Genomic DNA, 16723 nt, shown 5'->3' on the forward strand with positions numbered 1-16723 from the left:
GAAAAAAAAAGAGGGGGGGGGGGAAGAGAGAGAGAGATTCTTAGGTTCTGCTTTTCCAAGAAAACATCTCTTTTTTTTGTGTGTGTGCTTTTCTTGCTGGGGGGAGAGATTCCTTTTAAACCCGATTCTTTATGAAGAAAATAACCTTACCAGAGCCTATTGCCCTTGAAATCTTGCTGAGAGCCGACTTCCTGCTGTTACCCTCTCCCACCTCCCCCAACCAAATCAAAAGTCTCTGGCAGTTCTCATGCGGTAAACAGGAGACAAAAAGCAACTAGGGCATGCTGTTTTGTTACACCTGAGTTACTGCCCGCCCCCGCGCCCCCACACACCCTTACCCTGGAAAAAATGAAAACTTAACCATTTTTGACAAGAATATTTGTAGTGGAAATTAAGAAAGCGTCTCCAATAGATTGAGGGCATGAGGCTCTAGTTATCTTGCTTCCAGCTCTTGTCACAGAGTGGGAATTTGATCAGCATTTGCTGAGCAAATGAAAGAATAAGCATGAAAAAGGAGAAGGCAGGTGGGAAGTGGCAGATGATGAGACTGGAGAGTGGCGGCGCACAGGAAGACAGTAAAGACAAATTCAGGAGAGATGGGCTTTCTAAGCTTTGACTCTTAGTGGAAAGGTTGAGACTATAAGGCTGCCATTTTCCACAGGAGCCCCTGGAATTTTTTTCATATGTACTACTCCAATATGTACAGGAGAAATTTCTACTTTCATGCACATGGTGTGTGTGTGTGCGTGCGCGCGCACCACAGTTTGTGTATGTAGAGATCAAGGGACAGCTTGCGTATTAGTCCTTGCCTTCCCTCTTGTTTGAGGTGGTCCTCTGGGTGTTCACCAGGCCCACAAGCTTCTGCAGATTCTCTTGTCTTTCCCTCCCATCTCACTAGGAACAGAGTTCCAGCTGTGCGTGGGTTCTGGGAACCTAAACTCAAATCTTCCTGTGTACACAGCAAGAGCTGAATTCACTGAGCCATCTTCCCAGCCCTGAAAAGTCCACTTTCTATAGACAAACCTGGGTGAGAAAAAGAAAGAGAAGGAAAGAAATTGCAACTTTCGCTACTTAGGGGAAAATGTCTAATTTCAAGCCCATCCAGACTATTGTTTAACAAAATACTGGGGGCAGCGGCATGAAGTCTATACACATATTCTTATTTGTAGTATTATACTATATTTATATTATACTATATTATTGTACTATATGTGTATTTAATACTTAGAGTCAAGGAATCATGAATTTGAAAGGGAGACATGGAAGGAGTTGGAGGGGAGAGAGATGGAAGTGATATATATGGTATGTATATAGGAAAGTCTCAAAAATATATACAAATTTTCAATAAAATCAATTGTTCTTCCTGCTGTGGGATTAATGTAACTGGGGTTCTACCTGCTGCTCAATCCATGTGCAGTACAAACTAAACAACAAATATGAAAAACAGTGAACAACGCTTTATATAGAGCAAAGTGAAAAACAGTTTAGAAGGCCACAAATGAAAAAAAGGAAGTAAAAGCTGAGGGCTAAGTGCTTGCATCCTCTTCACTTGCTAATTTGGTATATTGCATTTTGAAAAGGACCAAAAATTTGTTTTCTTGAGTCCGTAGTAACATCTTGAAATTCCACAGTTCCAAGTTAAAGATAAAGTGTTCCTTTTACAGCTATCTTCAAAAATTTGAACAGGAAAGTAACATTAGATCAAGTTACATATGGCCATCTGAGTCACATCTGCACATTAGGTATATAGAATGGCTCATACTGCATTTTTTTCTTTCTTTCTTTCTTCTTTCTTTTAGTAAGTTGCCAAATTTAAAATTATGAACTATCACATAAAATCCTGTCTGGGGAACTAACTTCTCCTCAAAATTTGATCTGTCGATATCATGTCTGAATGCCAACAAAGAAACAGTGGATTAGAGTTTTAAAGTGGCTGCCTCCTAGACAGGTATATCCCAGATTCAAATTCGACATGGCATTCCATTTCATTAACACTTAGACTTTGTTTCCATTAATTTCACATGCGAGACTATTTTCTAGTACTTAGCCTACTTCGCTCATTCATAGTATACATAGAGGCCCCTGTGAGCAGTTGGATTTGGAACACAAAGTCTAGCCTAACACATTCATCTTACAGATGAGGAAACTGAGGCCCATGGCATCTTTAAGGTTACCACTAAGGCCATACAACTTATGAATAACAGGAGAAAGACCAAACTAAGAGTTAACTACTTTGTAAAGATAGCCCAGCCCACAATTTCTGTGATGAGACCTAACCAGTTCCTCATTGTTTAAAACAATATTGATAAACATTTTCCAGATTTATGGAAATATGTTTGGCAAACAGAAATATATTCACAGATAATACATTTCATTATCGGGGGTCCCACTCTTAATATGTTCCACAGATGTTTTAGATCTCTGATAAGTGATCTTCCTATTGTGATTACAACATCAACACTGTGACCCACATTCCTCAGCTGACCACAGGTGTTTGTCTCTCTTACAGTCATGACAGACTTGCTCCATTCCTCCCTCCTGACCTAATGAGTTATGCAATCTTTCTCTACAATGAAACCCCATAGCATCTAGATGAGTCTGTGGGCACAGATGCCTGTCTCCCTACAATTAAGAATGTTTTCATCTTGCTTGCAGCAATCTGAATGGCAATACAAGATGCTAGCGTTCTTTGCTACTAACTCCAGACAGAGGTGTACTACCTTGGTCCTTCCAATCTGTGTATATTTATTGCAGCAAAATAACAAAAAATAAGCAAGAAACTGATCTATCAATAGCGAAAATTGAACTTCTTTGAATTGTAGTAGCAGCTTGCTACCTCCTATTACATAAAGGACTTTCCAGATGTCAACTAACTCTAGAAATTTTGAAAATGGTCAAAAACAAAAAAAAAAAAAAACAAAAAAAAAAAACCCAAAACCAAACCAAAACAAAACAAAAAAACAGCTCAAGAAGTCCAAGGTGTTAAAACTGAGTTTCAGAACGAATGAAGGCAGGAATACATATTTATTCATTCATAGAACATCTAAATGGCAGAATTCAAATTATAGACTCTGGAGGCTAGAGTCAATGAAACAGCACTTACTTGGCATGCTCACCACCCTGGGGTTCATTCAACTACAGTGAAAAAAATAATAATTCTGTAGCTATAGCTCGAGAGCACAAGGTGACCACATTGGTTGGTCCCATCCCGTTTTCACAACACAAACTCAGGAAGAATTGTCCAATCAAGTCTTATTGGTGATAGCACACACAGGTTTTTGAACACATATCCATGCCACAACGTCACTATGGTGATCCCCAAGATTTCAGATAAGGTTTGGGGGACAGTAGCCAGGGAAATGGAACAAGAAGGACTGGAAGAATTATTTAGATTAGAAGCACAGATTCAGTCATTTAAATATTAACCTTATCCTCCCCTGTACCTGTTTGAAGGGGATTGGTTGGGTAGAGATTTAAAAATGCTCACCTGATAACAGGTCCCAAGAGGATTAGATGCATAAATAATGATAGTGGTCTATCTTTGGCCAGGTCTCTGTGGACAAAAATGAGGGTCAACTGAACCATGATAGATGAAAACATGAAAAAGGAAAATGTGTATGTCATCCAGAAGGTTTCATTATTCTTTCGGTAAATTCTAACCATGTACAAAGCAGACGCAGCCTCCCCACAGTACAAAAAGGTGGAGAAGAGGATACTAAACGGGAAGGTAAAGCGTGGGTTAGGCCCCCGGATGACATCTTCTTCCAGAGATGAAATGGGAACCACATTTGGCTCCTCAGGAATTTCATAAACTCTGTCCATTGTTGAGACTCTCTTACTGTCTGGAGTTCAGAGCTCTTCGCCATCCATCCTGAAAAGAGGCCCCGTAGCCACTGCTGTTCAGGGATCAGTCAGGAGGACCGTGGCTAGTTGAGTCCCTGAATGTAGACCAACAAGTCAGTACAGGAGACACTTCACTTCTAGACTTAACTCTAAGTCTGGAGTGGAGAGTCCAGGAGTGTCTCTTTGAACTTCACTCGTGATTGGCCCTGAAATGCAATCTTCAACATATGTGCTGAGAAACTTGGACAAGCACTCCAGCACTGAATCTGGTGTCCAATTCCAGGCGTGTGAAAAGGCAAGGAACAGCTGTTTCCCCCGAGGCTCCTTTCAGGGGAGTAGCCACTTTGAGGAGGCACATCACATACTCAGCAGCTTCTCCTTAGGGATTCTCATCCGTGTATCCTCTCAAATCATCAGAGAACTGAGCCAAGGTAGAAGAGGGAGCGCAGCCTGGGTGTCCTGTCAAAGATTCAGTTTAGCACCTAGGAATCCATCCAATGTGCTGCTAGGTTGTGCCTATTAGCTAGCCTGCTCGCAGGCTCAGCGGTGCTGTCTCAGGACCTGTAGGGAGGCAAATGTTCTCAAGTAGGTTCTCCAGGCCCCGCCCCTAAGACCGCCTGGTTAGGGGCCAAAGTAAGGCCACTGTCCTGAATGATGTCTCCTCGGAAAGAAGCGGAGCGCGTGGCACCAGATAGAGGATGCTGGAGGGGTGTGTTCACGGAGACACTTTGCTACCGAAAGGCACAGTTCGAGAAGTACTGTGGGTCCTGAGCTTTGGTAACTATGGCACCTGGATGACTTCGGGTGGGGTAGTGGTGGCGTTGGCCCGGCGAGAGGGAGAGACAGCCAGGCAAAACAAAATAAGCCGGAGTTCCAAGAAGAATAGCCAAAGGATGCTCCAGGTAGCGAGGCACAACACAAGAGGAGCCTGCACCAGTCTTCAGCAGTATTTCTCACCGTGACCTCGGGATCCAGGAGGGAGCCACAGCTTTTCCTCTTCTCTAGGGAGCAGCAGCATGCACCCACTTCTACCCCACCCTCCACAGCTAGCTAAAGTAGTTCGCTCCCACATTCGCTCAACCCACGCAGTTAGGCAGGTGTGTCTCCCTTGGCCGCAGGGTTGAACCTCCCCAGGTCCTATTGCCCTCCAGATAATATCAGAAAAGCGGGAACCTAAGTGGGAATTGGGTCAGAGGTTTCCCATTCAGGTACGTCTGTATGCAGCAAAGGGAAGATTGAATCAGATAAAGATCAAAACTCGGAGCCAGCCTACAGACGCTGTAAACACATAAATGCCTTGATTTCTGCTCTTACAAAATGAGGCCAGCACAGAAGCTTCGGAAGAAAGTTTTAGGGCTTTGGTTAAAAGGCTCTGAAAAGATGCCAAATTCTAAACAGCCAAGAGGGCCCTTAGTAGCCACAGGAGAGGGGTGTTTTAAAGAGAGCTTAAAATTGCCTCCGTTTGTAAGGGCAATCCTCCCCCCCCCTCACTGGGCTTTTGTTTTCATGTTCCGTTTGCATAATCCTAAACCCCAAAGAAAAAAGGAAAACATCTGCCTCAGGGTAATATAAATGTGGCCAGAGGCAGCCACACACACACACACACACACACACACACACACACACACACACACACACACACACAAAAGGATGGTCTCAAGATAGACTTGGTCTTTGCCATTTACTGTGTTTGTGTCTCTCTATGTGTGTCTGTGATTGTCTATGGAAGTTCCTTCTATGTCTCCCTCCTCTCCCCAGGACCAACTGAAGGACAGATTCCACTGGAAAGCTTGTCCTCGGAGGCACAGCTGCCCCTGGTCTAGCTGCTGGCTTGGACGCTCATACTTCCTCTTTTGTGGCTTCTCTAAGGAGGTGATAGTATTGAGAACAACTTATTTAAAAAACGTTGATGACATGGTGGCGCACATCTTTAATCCCAGCACTTGGGAGGCAGGGGCAGGAGAATTTCTGCACTGCTTTCCTGTCCTTTTTAAATTTATTTTTATTGGTTTGGAGGGAGGTTGTGATTTTGGTTTTTTTTTGTTTTGTTTTGTTTTGTTGTTTTTTTTGTTTGTTTGTTTGTTTTTTTTTTTTTTTTTTTTTGAGACAAGGTCTCACTCTGTAGACCAGGCTGGCCTCAGACTCTCAGACACCCATTTTTTTTTTCCACCTGTTTTAGCAAGCAGCTTACAAGGCACGTTTCAGGCAGAATGACCAACTTATCCACTTTGGTAATTAGTCATCCAATCTATAAAGCTATAAAGACTGTAGGATAAAATTGTGATGTTCTTTCTGCCTTTCTGCATTATGCCCCATGCCTTCACTACTCCCCCAAATCGACAGCATTACAAAGTCTTCCTATTTTGTTCCCAAATGACTGGTTATGTGTCTGACAACCAAGGCTCTCTGTAATCACTGCTTCTCTATAATTTCAGTCACCCACGCTGCCATACTGCACACCTTTTGTACCAGTCCAGCAGGTTTTCTCACTTGGCCATATTCATCCTGCTCACTCCCACGTTCTGTGCCTCACTGATGTTATATACAGCTCACTTCATCCCTTTCTCCATTAGTCCAAGCACTGACCTTCTTTCAAGGGTCACCTTTAACCCTGGCAAGCCATTTGTAATTTCCCTACCCTCATTTCCCTTTCCTTGTGCCATCTGTACACACCGCCCACTCTGTTGTATGGGTCCTTCAACTCTGCTTGCTCTGCCTTCCCAGCAGAAATAGGAACACAAGGAAGATGCCTAATGAATGTTTAGTGTGGCTCTCAATAACAGCGAGGATCAAGAAATGATGATGATGACGAAGCTTCCTCCCCTTACTTCCTCCACGAAGCCACAAAGAACTCAGCCAGACTCAACTCTAAATGCTATAGCCACTATAAGTGAAGCAAAAAGTACTTTGGCTGAATATGGGGTCTTTATCTTCACCCATTCAGCTCATAGAGGATGTCAATCCATAGAGCTGTCCCTTCTCAAGCAGGGTTTTTGTTTGTTTGTTTTTGTTTTTTTGGGGTTTTTTTTTTGTGATCAGCACCACATTTTAATCTCAAATTACAAATTATTTCAAGTGTATTAATTTTTATGTTCCAACTAAATTATTATACAATCTTAAGGTTAGAACTCCTATTATACTTTTATTGGATTCCCCCAGGGCTGATATAAACGTGTACATTTCCTGACATCTGATTCCTCTCATGAGCCAGCTTCTCTATTTTCAGTCTTAAGACTCTCTGGTCACTAAATCCTTTGGTCTCTTATTTCCCGGTTCCTTTGCCCTACTGGAAGAAACTAACAGAGAGTGTCCCTCTTTCTTGCATTCTTTGATCTATTGGTATATTAGTTATTGCTGTGATAAGATGCCCAATAAAAACAACTTAAGGGAGGAAGGATTTATTTGGGCTTACGGTTCTAGGGGATACAGTCCATCCTGGCAGCAAGAGCAGGAGGCAGCTGGCCATATAACAACCACAGTCAGGACGTAGAGAGTGATGAGTGTGCGATCTCAGCTCACTTTCTCCTTTGTATTCAGTCCAAGACCCCACTCTATAGAATGCTATCACCCATAGGAGGCAGGTCTTTGCATCCTATTAACTTCAGATCCTCATAGGCACACCCACTACATTTGTCTTCTTGGTAATTCTAGATCCTTGACAACCAAGATTAGCTTATCATAATCAGTCAATTTCTTTGGGCAACTCTATTAGGGCAAGGGACTCTGAAAATGTTGATAGTAATTAGACTGTGGAGGCTCAAGAAGTCCCTTCCCCACTAACGCACAGATCTCTCAAGAGCTAGTTAAGTGAACTGAAGCCCATAAGTGGTCCTGTGAATTCTAGGTCGTGTTCAAGGGTCAATTTTCCCCTTTGTAAAGCACCAGAATTGTGCGAAAGGGGGAGGGGGAAGCTTTGACTCCTGACTCACACCCAGTCCACAATTCAGCATGAGTCTGAAAGTTACCTTGTCTAAGAGATCATGGCATCTTTACAGCATTGGAAACCCCTCAAATCATGTGATGCTTGGGAGCTGTGTTGGACATGCCAAGCCACTGTAGCCAGAAGAAGATTGTTCATAGGCCTCCCAGGAGTGGGCTTATAAGGGCACAAGGAAAGAAGAGAGGAAAGAAAGTAATTAGCGGCAGGTTGCTGATAGAACACTCACAGAGTACCAGTCTCTGGAAGGCGATGGGTAGAGAAGATCAATAGCTAGAATGGAGTGGTGGCTTTCTTCTATAGAATGCTCAATTTTGGCTACAGAATCCTTATAATAAAAGATATCTAAGGCAAAAATCAATCATGTATCCTCCAGACTCTTTTTCTTCCTTCCTTCTATTCTTCCTTCTTCCTTCCTTCCTCCCTTCCTTCCTCCCTCACACCCTCTTTCTCTCTTTTTTTTTTCTTATATACTCTTTAAGTATAAAGATTCTGGCTTTTCAGTTTGTAGCCTATTCTCTCATTAGTTAGTATCACCCACAGATAGGATCTGAGCCTGAATTCAAAACACGGGTATGTTCACTCTACAACCTCACCCCTGGCATTTTACTTTTTTTTTTAATCCACTTAAAATGAGGGAAAAATGTAGTTAAAGTGAACATCTAATTTAGCTTTGAAGAGAAAGAAGTGCTCTCACAAAATGTAGCATGGATGGTGTTGCCAGGCAGCTGGCAACATTGCCTGGTGGAGGGAAGAGAGGAGAAAGAACATAATGGATACTACTGATTTATAAAACAATAACTTTAAAATATAATTCACTTACCATATAATACAGCCATGTAGAGTACACAGTTTAGCAGTCTCAGTCCAAAGCCTTTTTTATTCATTACAATAATCTAATTCCAGAACATTACTTCACTCCCCCAAAGAAGCCAATATCAATTACACACCCATCCTACATTTACTTTTTCTTACATGAAGCAACTACTAATGTACTTTCCATCTCAATATATTTGCCTGTTCTAGGCAATATTCATCCATTTCTTTTACCAATAGTACTACACCACAGATTCAGTGAGTTATGCAGAAAATGAATTTATTTTTGCTATTAGTTTTGATTGAAAGGAGATGGGTCATATCTAATGATGGCTTCCTTGCTAGGAGTGTTTCCAGGTGGCACAGGTTATAGCACTGGAAGAAACAGTGAGTGTGTCATGTATTTGTGTGTCCTCCTTCTTATAAGCAACCAGAAATCTATCCTGGAGTCTCCAATCTAATATCTTATCTAATTCCAATCACTCACTCCCTGGAGACTCTAAACATTATAATTAGATTTTGTTTCCAAACTCTTCATACTTGATAGGAATTAATTTCAATACATGAAAACCTGGAAGGCACTCAAGTTACATCCAAATCAAAGCATTTCATGGACGTGTATAATATGTGTGACATTCTATGGCTTCTTTTACTTAGCATGGTATGCTCAAGGTTCATCCACATAGTAGCATGTATCAGCCCATCAGCATTCCCTTAAGATGAGTAACATTCCATTGTACAAATATGCCACCAAGAAATAGAGTCAACTGGAGTTGCTGGTAGGTCTGAAATTCAGGGCAGGACATCAGTCTAAAAAATAGGGAAGAGTTAATGTTGTAATATCTAGTCCAAAGGTTTAAAGCTCAAACACAACCCTGGGCTTCTTTGGGAGATGCTAGCGTCTTCTCTCCAGGCCTTTCGTGAATTTGATAAGATCCAGTCACAATATGGAGGGTAACAAGCTTTGTCCAACGGCAATGATTAAATGTTAATCACAACTGAAAAAATTTCACAGTAATGTGAAACACGGGTGTTTGACCAAACAACTGGTTATCATAGCCTGTCAAAGTTGTCATGTAAAACCAACTGTTGGGCAGTTGAGATGGCCTGACAATGGAATGTATTCATCCTGCATATCTAAATACTTAAGTTTGATGCTCAGGTCCCATGGTGGAAGGAAAGAACAGACTCTCCAAAACTGTCCTCATGATGCAAATGTACATGTTCTCACATGCACACAGAGGACAGGGAGAGAGAGAGAGAGAGAGAGAGAGAGAGAGAGAGAGAGAGAGAGAGAGAGAGAGAGAGAGAGAGAGAGAAGAAGGAGGAGGAGGAGGAGGAGGAGGAGGAGGAGGAGGAGGAGGAGGAGGAGGAGGAGGAGGAGGTGATAAATAAAAATTTAAAATGGTCACAGGACACAGGATTATTTCCATTCTTTTGGTTGTCATGAAGAAAACAATTATAAAGATTTGTGTACAAGTTTTCGAATGGATATAAGTTTCCTTTGTAAATTCTGTGTATATGGCTTTTTCCCCTTCATATATGCTTGTGTACTGTGTGCTTGTCTAGTGTCCTTGAAGTCAAGAAGTGGGCATTGGATCCCCTGAAAGTAGAACTACAAATGATTGAAAGCCACCATGTGAGTGCTGGGGATGAAGCCTAGGTCTTCTGGAAGAGCGACAGTTTCTCCTAACTCCTGAGCTATTTCTCCAGCTATGATGTATGATTTTATTTGTGTGTGTGTGGGGGGGGGTGGTATGTCTTTATAGGCACATGTGGGTGCCTGTGTGCATGCATGAGTGTGGAGGCCAGAGGCTGACATCCAGTGTCTTCCTCATATTGTTTTCCATTTATTTCTTTTCAAAGAAACTGCCAGATGTTTCCAAAGTGATTTCACCATTTTATATTTCCATCAACTGTATATAAGAATCCCAATTTCTCCATGTCTCCAACAGCTAGTACCAATATTGATTATAGCCACCCTACTGGATTTTAATTTGCATGATTTGGTGGCTAGCTTCCTTGACTGAATGATCGACTGATGGTGGAAGAGCATTAGACTATCACTTACCTATATTCACACAATTATTTCATTAAACTTTTTTGAACATGCTCATGTTCAAACTGTGCAGAGATCTATAACCTTCACACATATCTATAACCTCAGCACTTTGGATACCGAAGCGAAAAGATTGTGAGTTTCAAGCCAGCCTGGGCTGCATAGTGAGTTCCAAATCACCCTGAGATATGTAACAAGTTTCTATCCCAAGATGATAATTTATGGGCTAGCATGGTAGCTCACTGGGTCAAGCTTGTAGCACAAGCTGGCAGCACCAGCTGTCAAGCCCGGCAATATGAATTTGATGTCCAGAATATACATAGTAGAAGGAGAGAAAAGATTCCCTCAAGTTGTTCCCTGACCTCTAGTCCCAGGAGCTTGGTACATGTACCTAAACACCCAGACACACAAGCACACACACTCTATTATTTTTGTAAATAGTTATAATTCACAATGAACAAGACAAAGATCTTATGGAGCTCATAGGGTATAGAAAGTATATATAGTGAGCACAGATGCCACCTATAGCTATCAAACACCTTTGTTTGAGACTATTATGAAAATGGACCCTCTAGGTCTCCAAATGCAGGGTGTGCAGTTAGCCATGGCCCTAGTTGTTATGATCAATGTTTGCTAGTTTGCTCTGAGTCCACACTGCCCCCTTTCAAGAAGTGAGCAAACAAGTCCAGTTTTTAGAATCGTAGGACTGTTCCCAAGGTGACTTTGGTTATAGGACTCTGAATCAACATAGTCAATAATTTTATTAGACTTGCACATCAGTCTCATACTCTTTCTACCCAACAGTCTTGCCCTCCTTCCTTCAATAAAACTAAGACTTACATTGCAGTCCCAACAGCTTTCTCAGGCACCTCTAGGGTCCCACCCTATTTTCTGTCATAGGGTTTTCTACCAACAAAGCCGTTATATATCTCATCCATCCTGGTACCCACTACTCAGAGGACCTGAGTGTAACAACAGATGTGGTAGTAGCAGTGGCAATTATGATGCTGGTTTTGTAGCCTGGAGTCTGATTCTCCACCACAACCAGTGATTCTGTGAGCTACTTAATATGCTTTCAATACATGCTTTTTGCCCCAAGTAGTTATTAATTTCTGTTGCTAGCAACCAAGAACCTTCTGGATTATACAGGAAAAAAAATCAAAAGTGTCATGTTATAATACAGCATGATAAGAGTTGGGAGAGAAGCCCAGAATCTGGGAATGTAATCTAGTCTCTTGAGGGGAGAAGAGGATTTATTTCACTCTATGGTCCTTCACCAAAACAAGAACTCAAGGCAAGAACCTGGAGGCAAGAACTGAAGGGAAGGCCATGGATGGATGCTACTTATTGGCTTGCTCCTCCAGTATGATCTGCCCAGGACTGGTGCCACCCCTACTGGGCTGGGCCCTCCCACATTAATCATTAATTTTAAAAAATGTCTTACACACTTGCCTCCAGGGAATCTGATAGTGGCAAATTCTCAATTAAGGTCCCCCTTCCCAAATAACTGTAGAGTGTGTGAAGATGATGAAAAATATAAAATTAAAAATTAAAAAATAAAAAAACCAAATTACCATACTTCTGAAAACAAAACCAAAAACATCCTTTTGTTTCTTTTAAAACAAATATTATAAGCAGCATTTACTGAAAGCTAAGAATGGAGGGTGAAGTTTATAAAATTTATAGCCAAACCTGACCATAGATTAATACACTCAGTGAAAAGAATAATTCACTCACTGTTTAGTTGGTAACTATACATTAAGCGAAACAATATACTTTGAAATACAACACATTAAGCAAAAAAAAAAAAATCTAACATTCAGATACAATGTGATGAGTAGGCAAATTTAACATGGCTTTTGTTCAGTGTATTTGATTGGTTCTATTATCCAAATTGGAATAAGCGGAAGAGTTCTTTAACATAAACAATACTAATCCCAACCTTGGCTGAGAGTATACTATGTGCCCAGTGTTACTGTAGAGCTAATGTAATACTTGCAAAACCCTCATCACCTAGGAGTTATGACAGGTTCCAATTTTAGCTGAGGAACTGAAAGTACAGAAAAGTTGATAGATTCATCTACCCTCAGATGGCCCAGATAGTAGAGCTGAGATTCAAACCCAGGAAGTCAGGCTCTGGTACCTGGGTCCTAGTCACTGCAAACAAAAAATGGTTTGTTTTTTTTTTAACAAATGCTAATATGGCTTGTAGAGAAATTTTAGTAATTGATTTGACAATTCCAAGGATATTAGCCAGAAACATAACAACAACTTGAGAAGTACAAAGCTTAAAACAAGCCTAACTGCTTTCCCCACTTTTAGACTGTATACCTCCCCACTGTATTATGCTTCCAACAACAATTCTATTAGCCTGTGTCTAACTTACTCCCAAACCCAACTACCTTTTAGCATCAACACTCTACTTTAGAATGACCATTATATTCAAATTGAACTGTGTATGAGTGGTTCTACCTCCAAGAATTTGTCGTCCCCCCCCCCTTCCAACCTATCTGAAAAAGTTTTCTCCCTTATTTTCTCCTATCACAACCCATCTCTGTAAGTCAGTCTAACTTTCTGCCATTCGGTAAGATTCAAATTCTCTATCTTTTTTTTTTTTTTCTTTTTCAGATCAATTAAGCTTTTACCGTCTGCTGCCAATTCTTTTGATATTTAAACTGATCTCAAGAGAACATGCTTTATTTCCCTAATTAGCCTCAAGGATTTCCCATGAGCAGTGCCAGCAACTCTCTGCATGTGGCTACATAAAATTAAACTAAGTACAATCCAGTAAAATGAAAATCGCAACTCCTCGATCCCATCAGTCCCACTTGAAGTACTCAGCAGCCACATGTGTAATTTTAGGCAGTGCGGACACAAAACATCTCCACATCGTAGAAAATTCTAGTGGACAAGAGCACAGAGAGTCTGCTCCGGCTCTCACAGTTGCATGCACCCTTTCCGTACTCTCTCTGTACATAGTGTTTCCTCTGAACTTAAGTGGGCATCCTGAGCACAAAAAGTGAGGGATTTTCTTAAACCCTGATTCCTACTCCAAAGAGGAATTCAGAAGGCAAATCTCAAAGGTAAATATCACTTCACATGTGTAATCGAATCTGAAACCCTTTGTCTTTTCTCACTTCCCATCCTTCCTGACCCCTCTGCTGCATTTGGCATTCTGTAGAATAGACCTGCATTTCCTCAAAAAGTCATCTTTCTTTCCTTCCCCGGTACTGTAACCACAAAAACAATGTCCACTGATATACTTATTCCCTCTCCCCATGTCAAGTACCATCCAGTGTCCTTTAGATCTCTCAACCAACAGGTTAGGGAAGAACTACTACTATAATCCGAAAGGTTTTGAAATCGGAAAGTTTTTGAACATCAGAAGCATTTAGGATTTTGAAACACTATGAATTTCAGATTTCAAGATTGGAGATGTTTATGTCATAAAGTCTACGTAAATATTGCAAAATCAGGAAAACTATGAAATGGGGCTCCAAGTATTTCAGAAGAGAGATACTCTTCCTGCATTAACTCCATTCATTCATGAGATATCGGAAGCTCAAAGAAGGTCATTTGGTTTGTTCAAAGTCACTGCAATAGTGGTCCTAGGACTACCACTCAAACCTCTTCCAAAGTTCTTCAAGTGAGTCACTACAAGATCAAATAAATGAAAGCAGGCGGGTAGGCTATGGAAAGCAACACCAAAGAACAGAAACAATCGATGTTAAACTGTCTCCTCATTTCACCCTTTCAGACCCTTCCAGTAGATTTTCAATTCTCTTAACACTTGGGGAAAGCCAAACACAATTACCAAGTAATTGAACAATAAATAGCCACAGTGGGTCTAGGAAAGAAAAGATCTCACTTTCCATTGTCCAGAATTGGGGTTTCTCCTGTAGGCCCTTTCCATTAAAACCTGTGCAGATCAACTCAGGGTGGTGATCCACACACTCCATCAATGGTCCCCTGTAATTACACAAGAGACTGTTTTTATCTCTTTGGTTCTGTTTTGGGCTCTGTATCTGCAACTGTGGCCAAGACCTAGTCAGACATGACAGATGTGCTGGAGGAGTTGGTGCTCAGGCTAAAGACCTCAGAGTGGTTCTCTTTTTTTCACCTTGTTTGGGCAAGGCCTCTCTTCTTTCTGTTGCTGCACCACATACTCCAGGTTGGTTGGCCTGTGAGCATCCAGTGGTTCTCCTCTGCATACCTCCTATCTTACTCTCACTGTAAGGATGTTGCGATCACTCCTGTGCATCACTGCAGTTGACTTTTTTCATTTAATTTTATTTAATTTTTCTTTTTGCTTATTCACTTTACATCCTGCTCACTGCCCTGCTCTGGGTCACCCCCTCCCACACTCCTTCCTCCATGCCCCTTCCCCTTCTCCTCTGAGTGGATGGGAGCCCCTGGGCATCCTCCCCATCCTGGCACATCAAGTCTCTTCGAGGCTAGGGGCATCCTCTCCCACTGAAGATAAGGCAGCCCAGCTAGAAGAACATATCCTGCAGACAGGCAACAGCTTTTGGAATAGCTCCCATTCCAGTTGTTAAGGACGCACATGATGGTCAAGCTGCACATCTGCTATATATGTTCTGGGAGACCTATGGCCAGCCCATGTATGTTCTTTGGTTGGTGGTTCAGACTCTGAGAGCCCCAAGAATTCAGGTTAGTTGACTCAGTTGGTCTTCCTGTGGGACTTGAAATCCTTCCTCTTATTCTTCCATAAGAGTCCTCAAGCTTCATGCACTGTTTGGCTGTGGGTGTCTGTATCTGTCTGAGTGTAGCTAACTTCTTATGAGTTCTGGGAATTGAACCCAGATCATAAGGCTTGATCCACTGAGCCATCTCATCTATACACACACACCATCAACACCACCACCACCATCGCCACCACCACCACACATAGGAAGAGAGACAGAGAGGGCCTTGCAGAACTAGGACAAGGGGTCAGCTCTTTGTCTTTGTAAGAAGGAGAAGCTTGGTTACACAGTGTGTGCACAGTCATTAGCTCTCAAGGCTTACAATGCTCAGACAGAACATATTATAGACGCCCGGTGAGATGGACAGATTTTAAAAGTTAATCTCTTTTAATAGGAAAATAGAGGACACGGTTACTATAAATGGTTTCTTCCCCACCACATCCTCACTTTCTGTCTCCTGGCCAGGAATACTGAGTTTGACCTGCTTAAGGATAGCAACAAAGCGGGATAATGTGAGACAGTAGGAAGTAGATGAGGGCTTTAGCCTGAGCACCAACTCCTCCAGCACATCTGTCATGTCTGACTAGGTCTTGGCCACAGTTGCAGATACAGAGCCCAAAACAGAACCAAAGAGATAAAAACAGTCTCTTGTGTAATTACAGGGGACCATTGATGGAGTGTGTGGATCACCACCCTGAGTTGATCTGCACAGGTTTTAATGGAAAGGGCCTACAGGAGAAACCCCAATTCTGGACAATGGAAAGTGAGATCTTTTCTTTCCTAGACCCACTGTGGCTATTTATTGTTCAATTACTTGGTAACTGTGTTTGGCTGTCCCCAGTGTTAAGAGAATTGAAAATCTACTGGAAGGATCTGAAAGAGTGAAATGAGGAGACTGTTTTGCATATGTTGTTTCCGTTCTTTGGTGTCACCTCTCATGATCTCAAGCACTTCAGATGAGGGCTATTCAACCAGTTATCTCCATTTTATAGATGAGGTATCTAAAGTTCAAAAAAGTTAATTTGATTCGTTCAAAATCACAGCAGTAATGGAACTAGAACTACCAGCCAAACCTCTTTGAGGGCTCTTCTTGTGAGTTACTACAAGATCAAAGAAATAAAGACAAATGGGTGGTTAAGAGCTTGTAGCTCTTACAAAGAACCTGGGTTTGATTCCTAGCACCCACATGGTGGTTCACAACTGTCTGTCTTCCTAGTCCCAGGGGATCCAATGTTTTCTTCTGGTTTTTTTGTTTGTTTGTTTGTTTGTTTCAGGCACCAGGCACAGATATACATGTGAGTAAACCCCTCATACACATAAAATAATAAAATAAGCAAATATAAAGCTATTAAAAATAGAATC

General features: G+C 41.6%; 1 protein-coding gene across 6 annotated transcripts in view; it reads right to left on the bottom strand.

Annotated features, from left to right (window-relative positions):
* Positions 1–16723, bottom strand: part of Xkrx (X-linked Kx blood group related, X-linked) — a 36461-nt gene that overhangs the window by 9052 nt on the left and 10686 nt on the right. Inside the window, exons 1-2 of one of the 6 annotated variants that reach the window (XM_006528568.4) lie at positions 7809–8189; positions 3488–3553 (exon numbers count right to left, since the gene is read on the bottom strand). The exons of 1 other annotated variant lie outside the window; for it this stretch is intronic. In XM_006528568.4, the coding sequence (XP_006528631.1) occupies positions 3488–3519 (32 nt within the window). In that variant the 5' untranslated portion in view covers positions 3520–3553; positions 7809–8189. Of the gene's footprint in view, positions 1–3487; positions 4872–7808; positions 8190–16723 lie in introns of those variants that run through there. 4 more of the 6 variants (NM_001365115.1, XM_017318525.2, XM_006528570.4 and 1 more) reach the window with 4 other exon arrangements.

The sequence above is a fragment of the Mus musculus genome, chromosome X (assembly GCF_000001635.26).
Source record: "Mus musculus strain C57BL/6J chromosome X, GRCm38.p6 C57BL/6J".
Taxonomy (NCBI): Eukaryota; Metazoa; Chordata; class Mammalia; order Rodentia; family Muridae; genus Mus; species Mus musculus.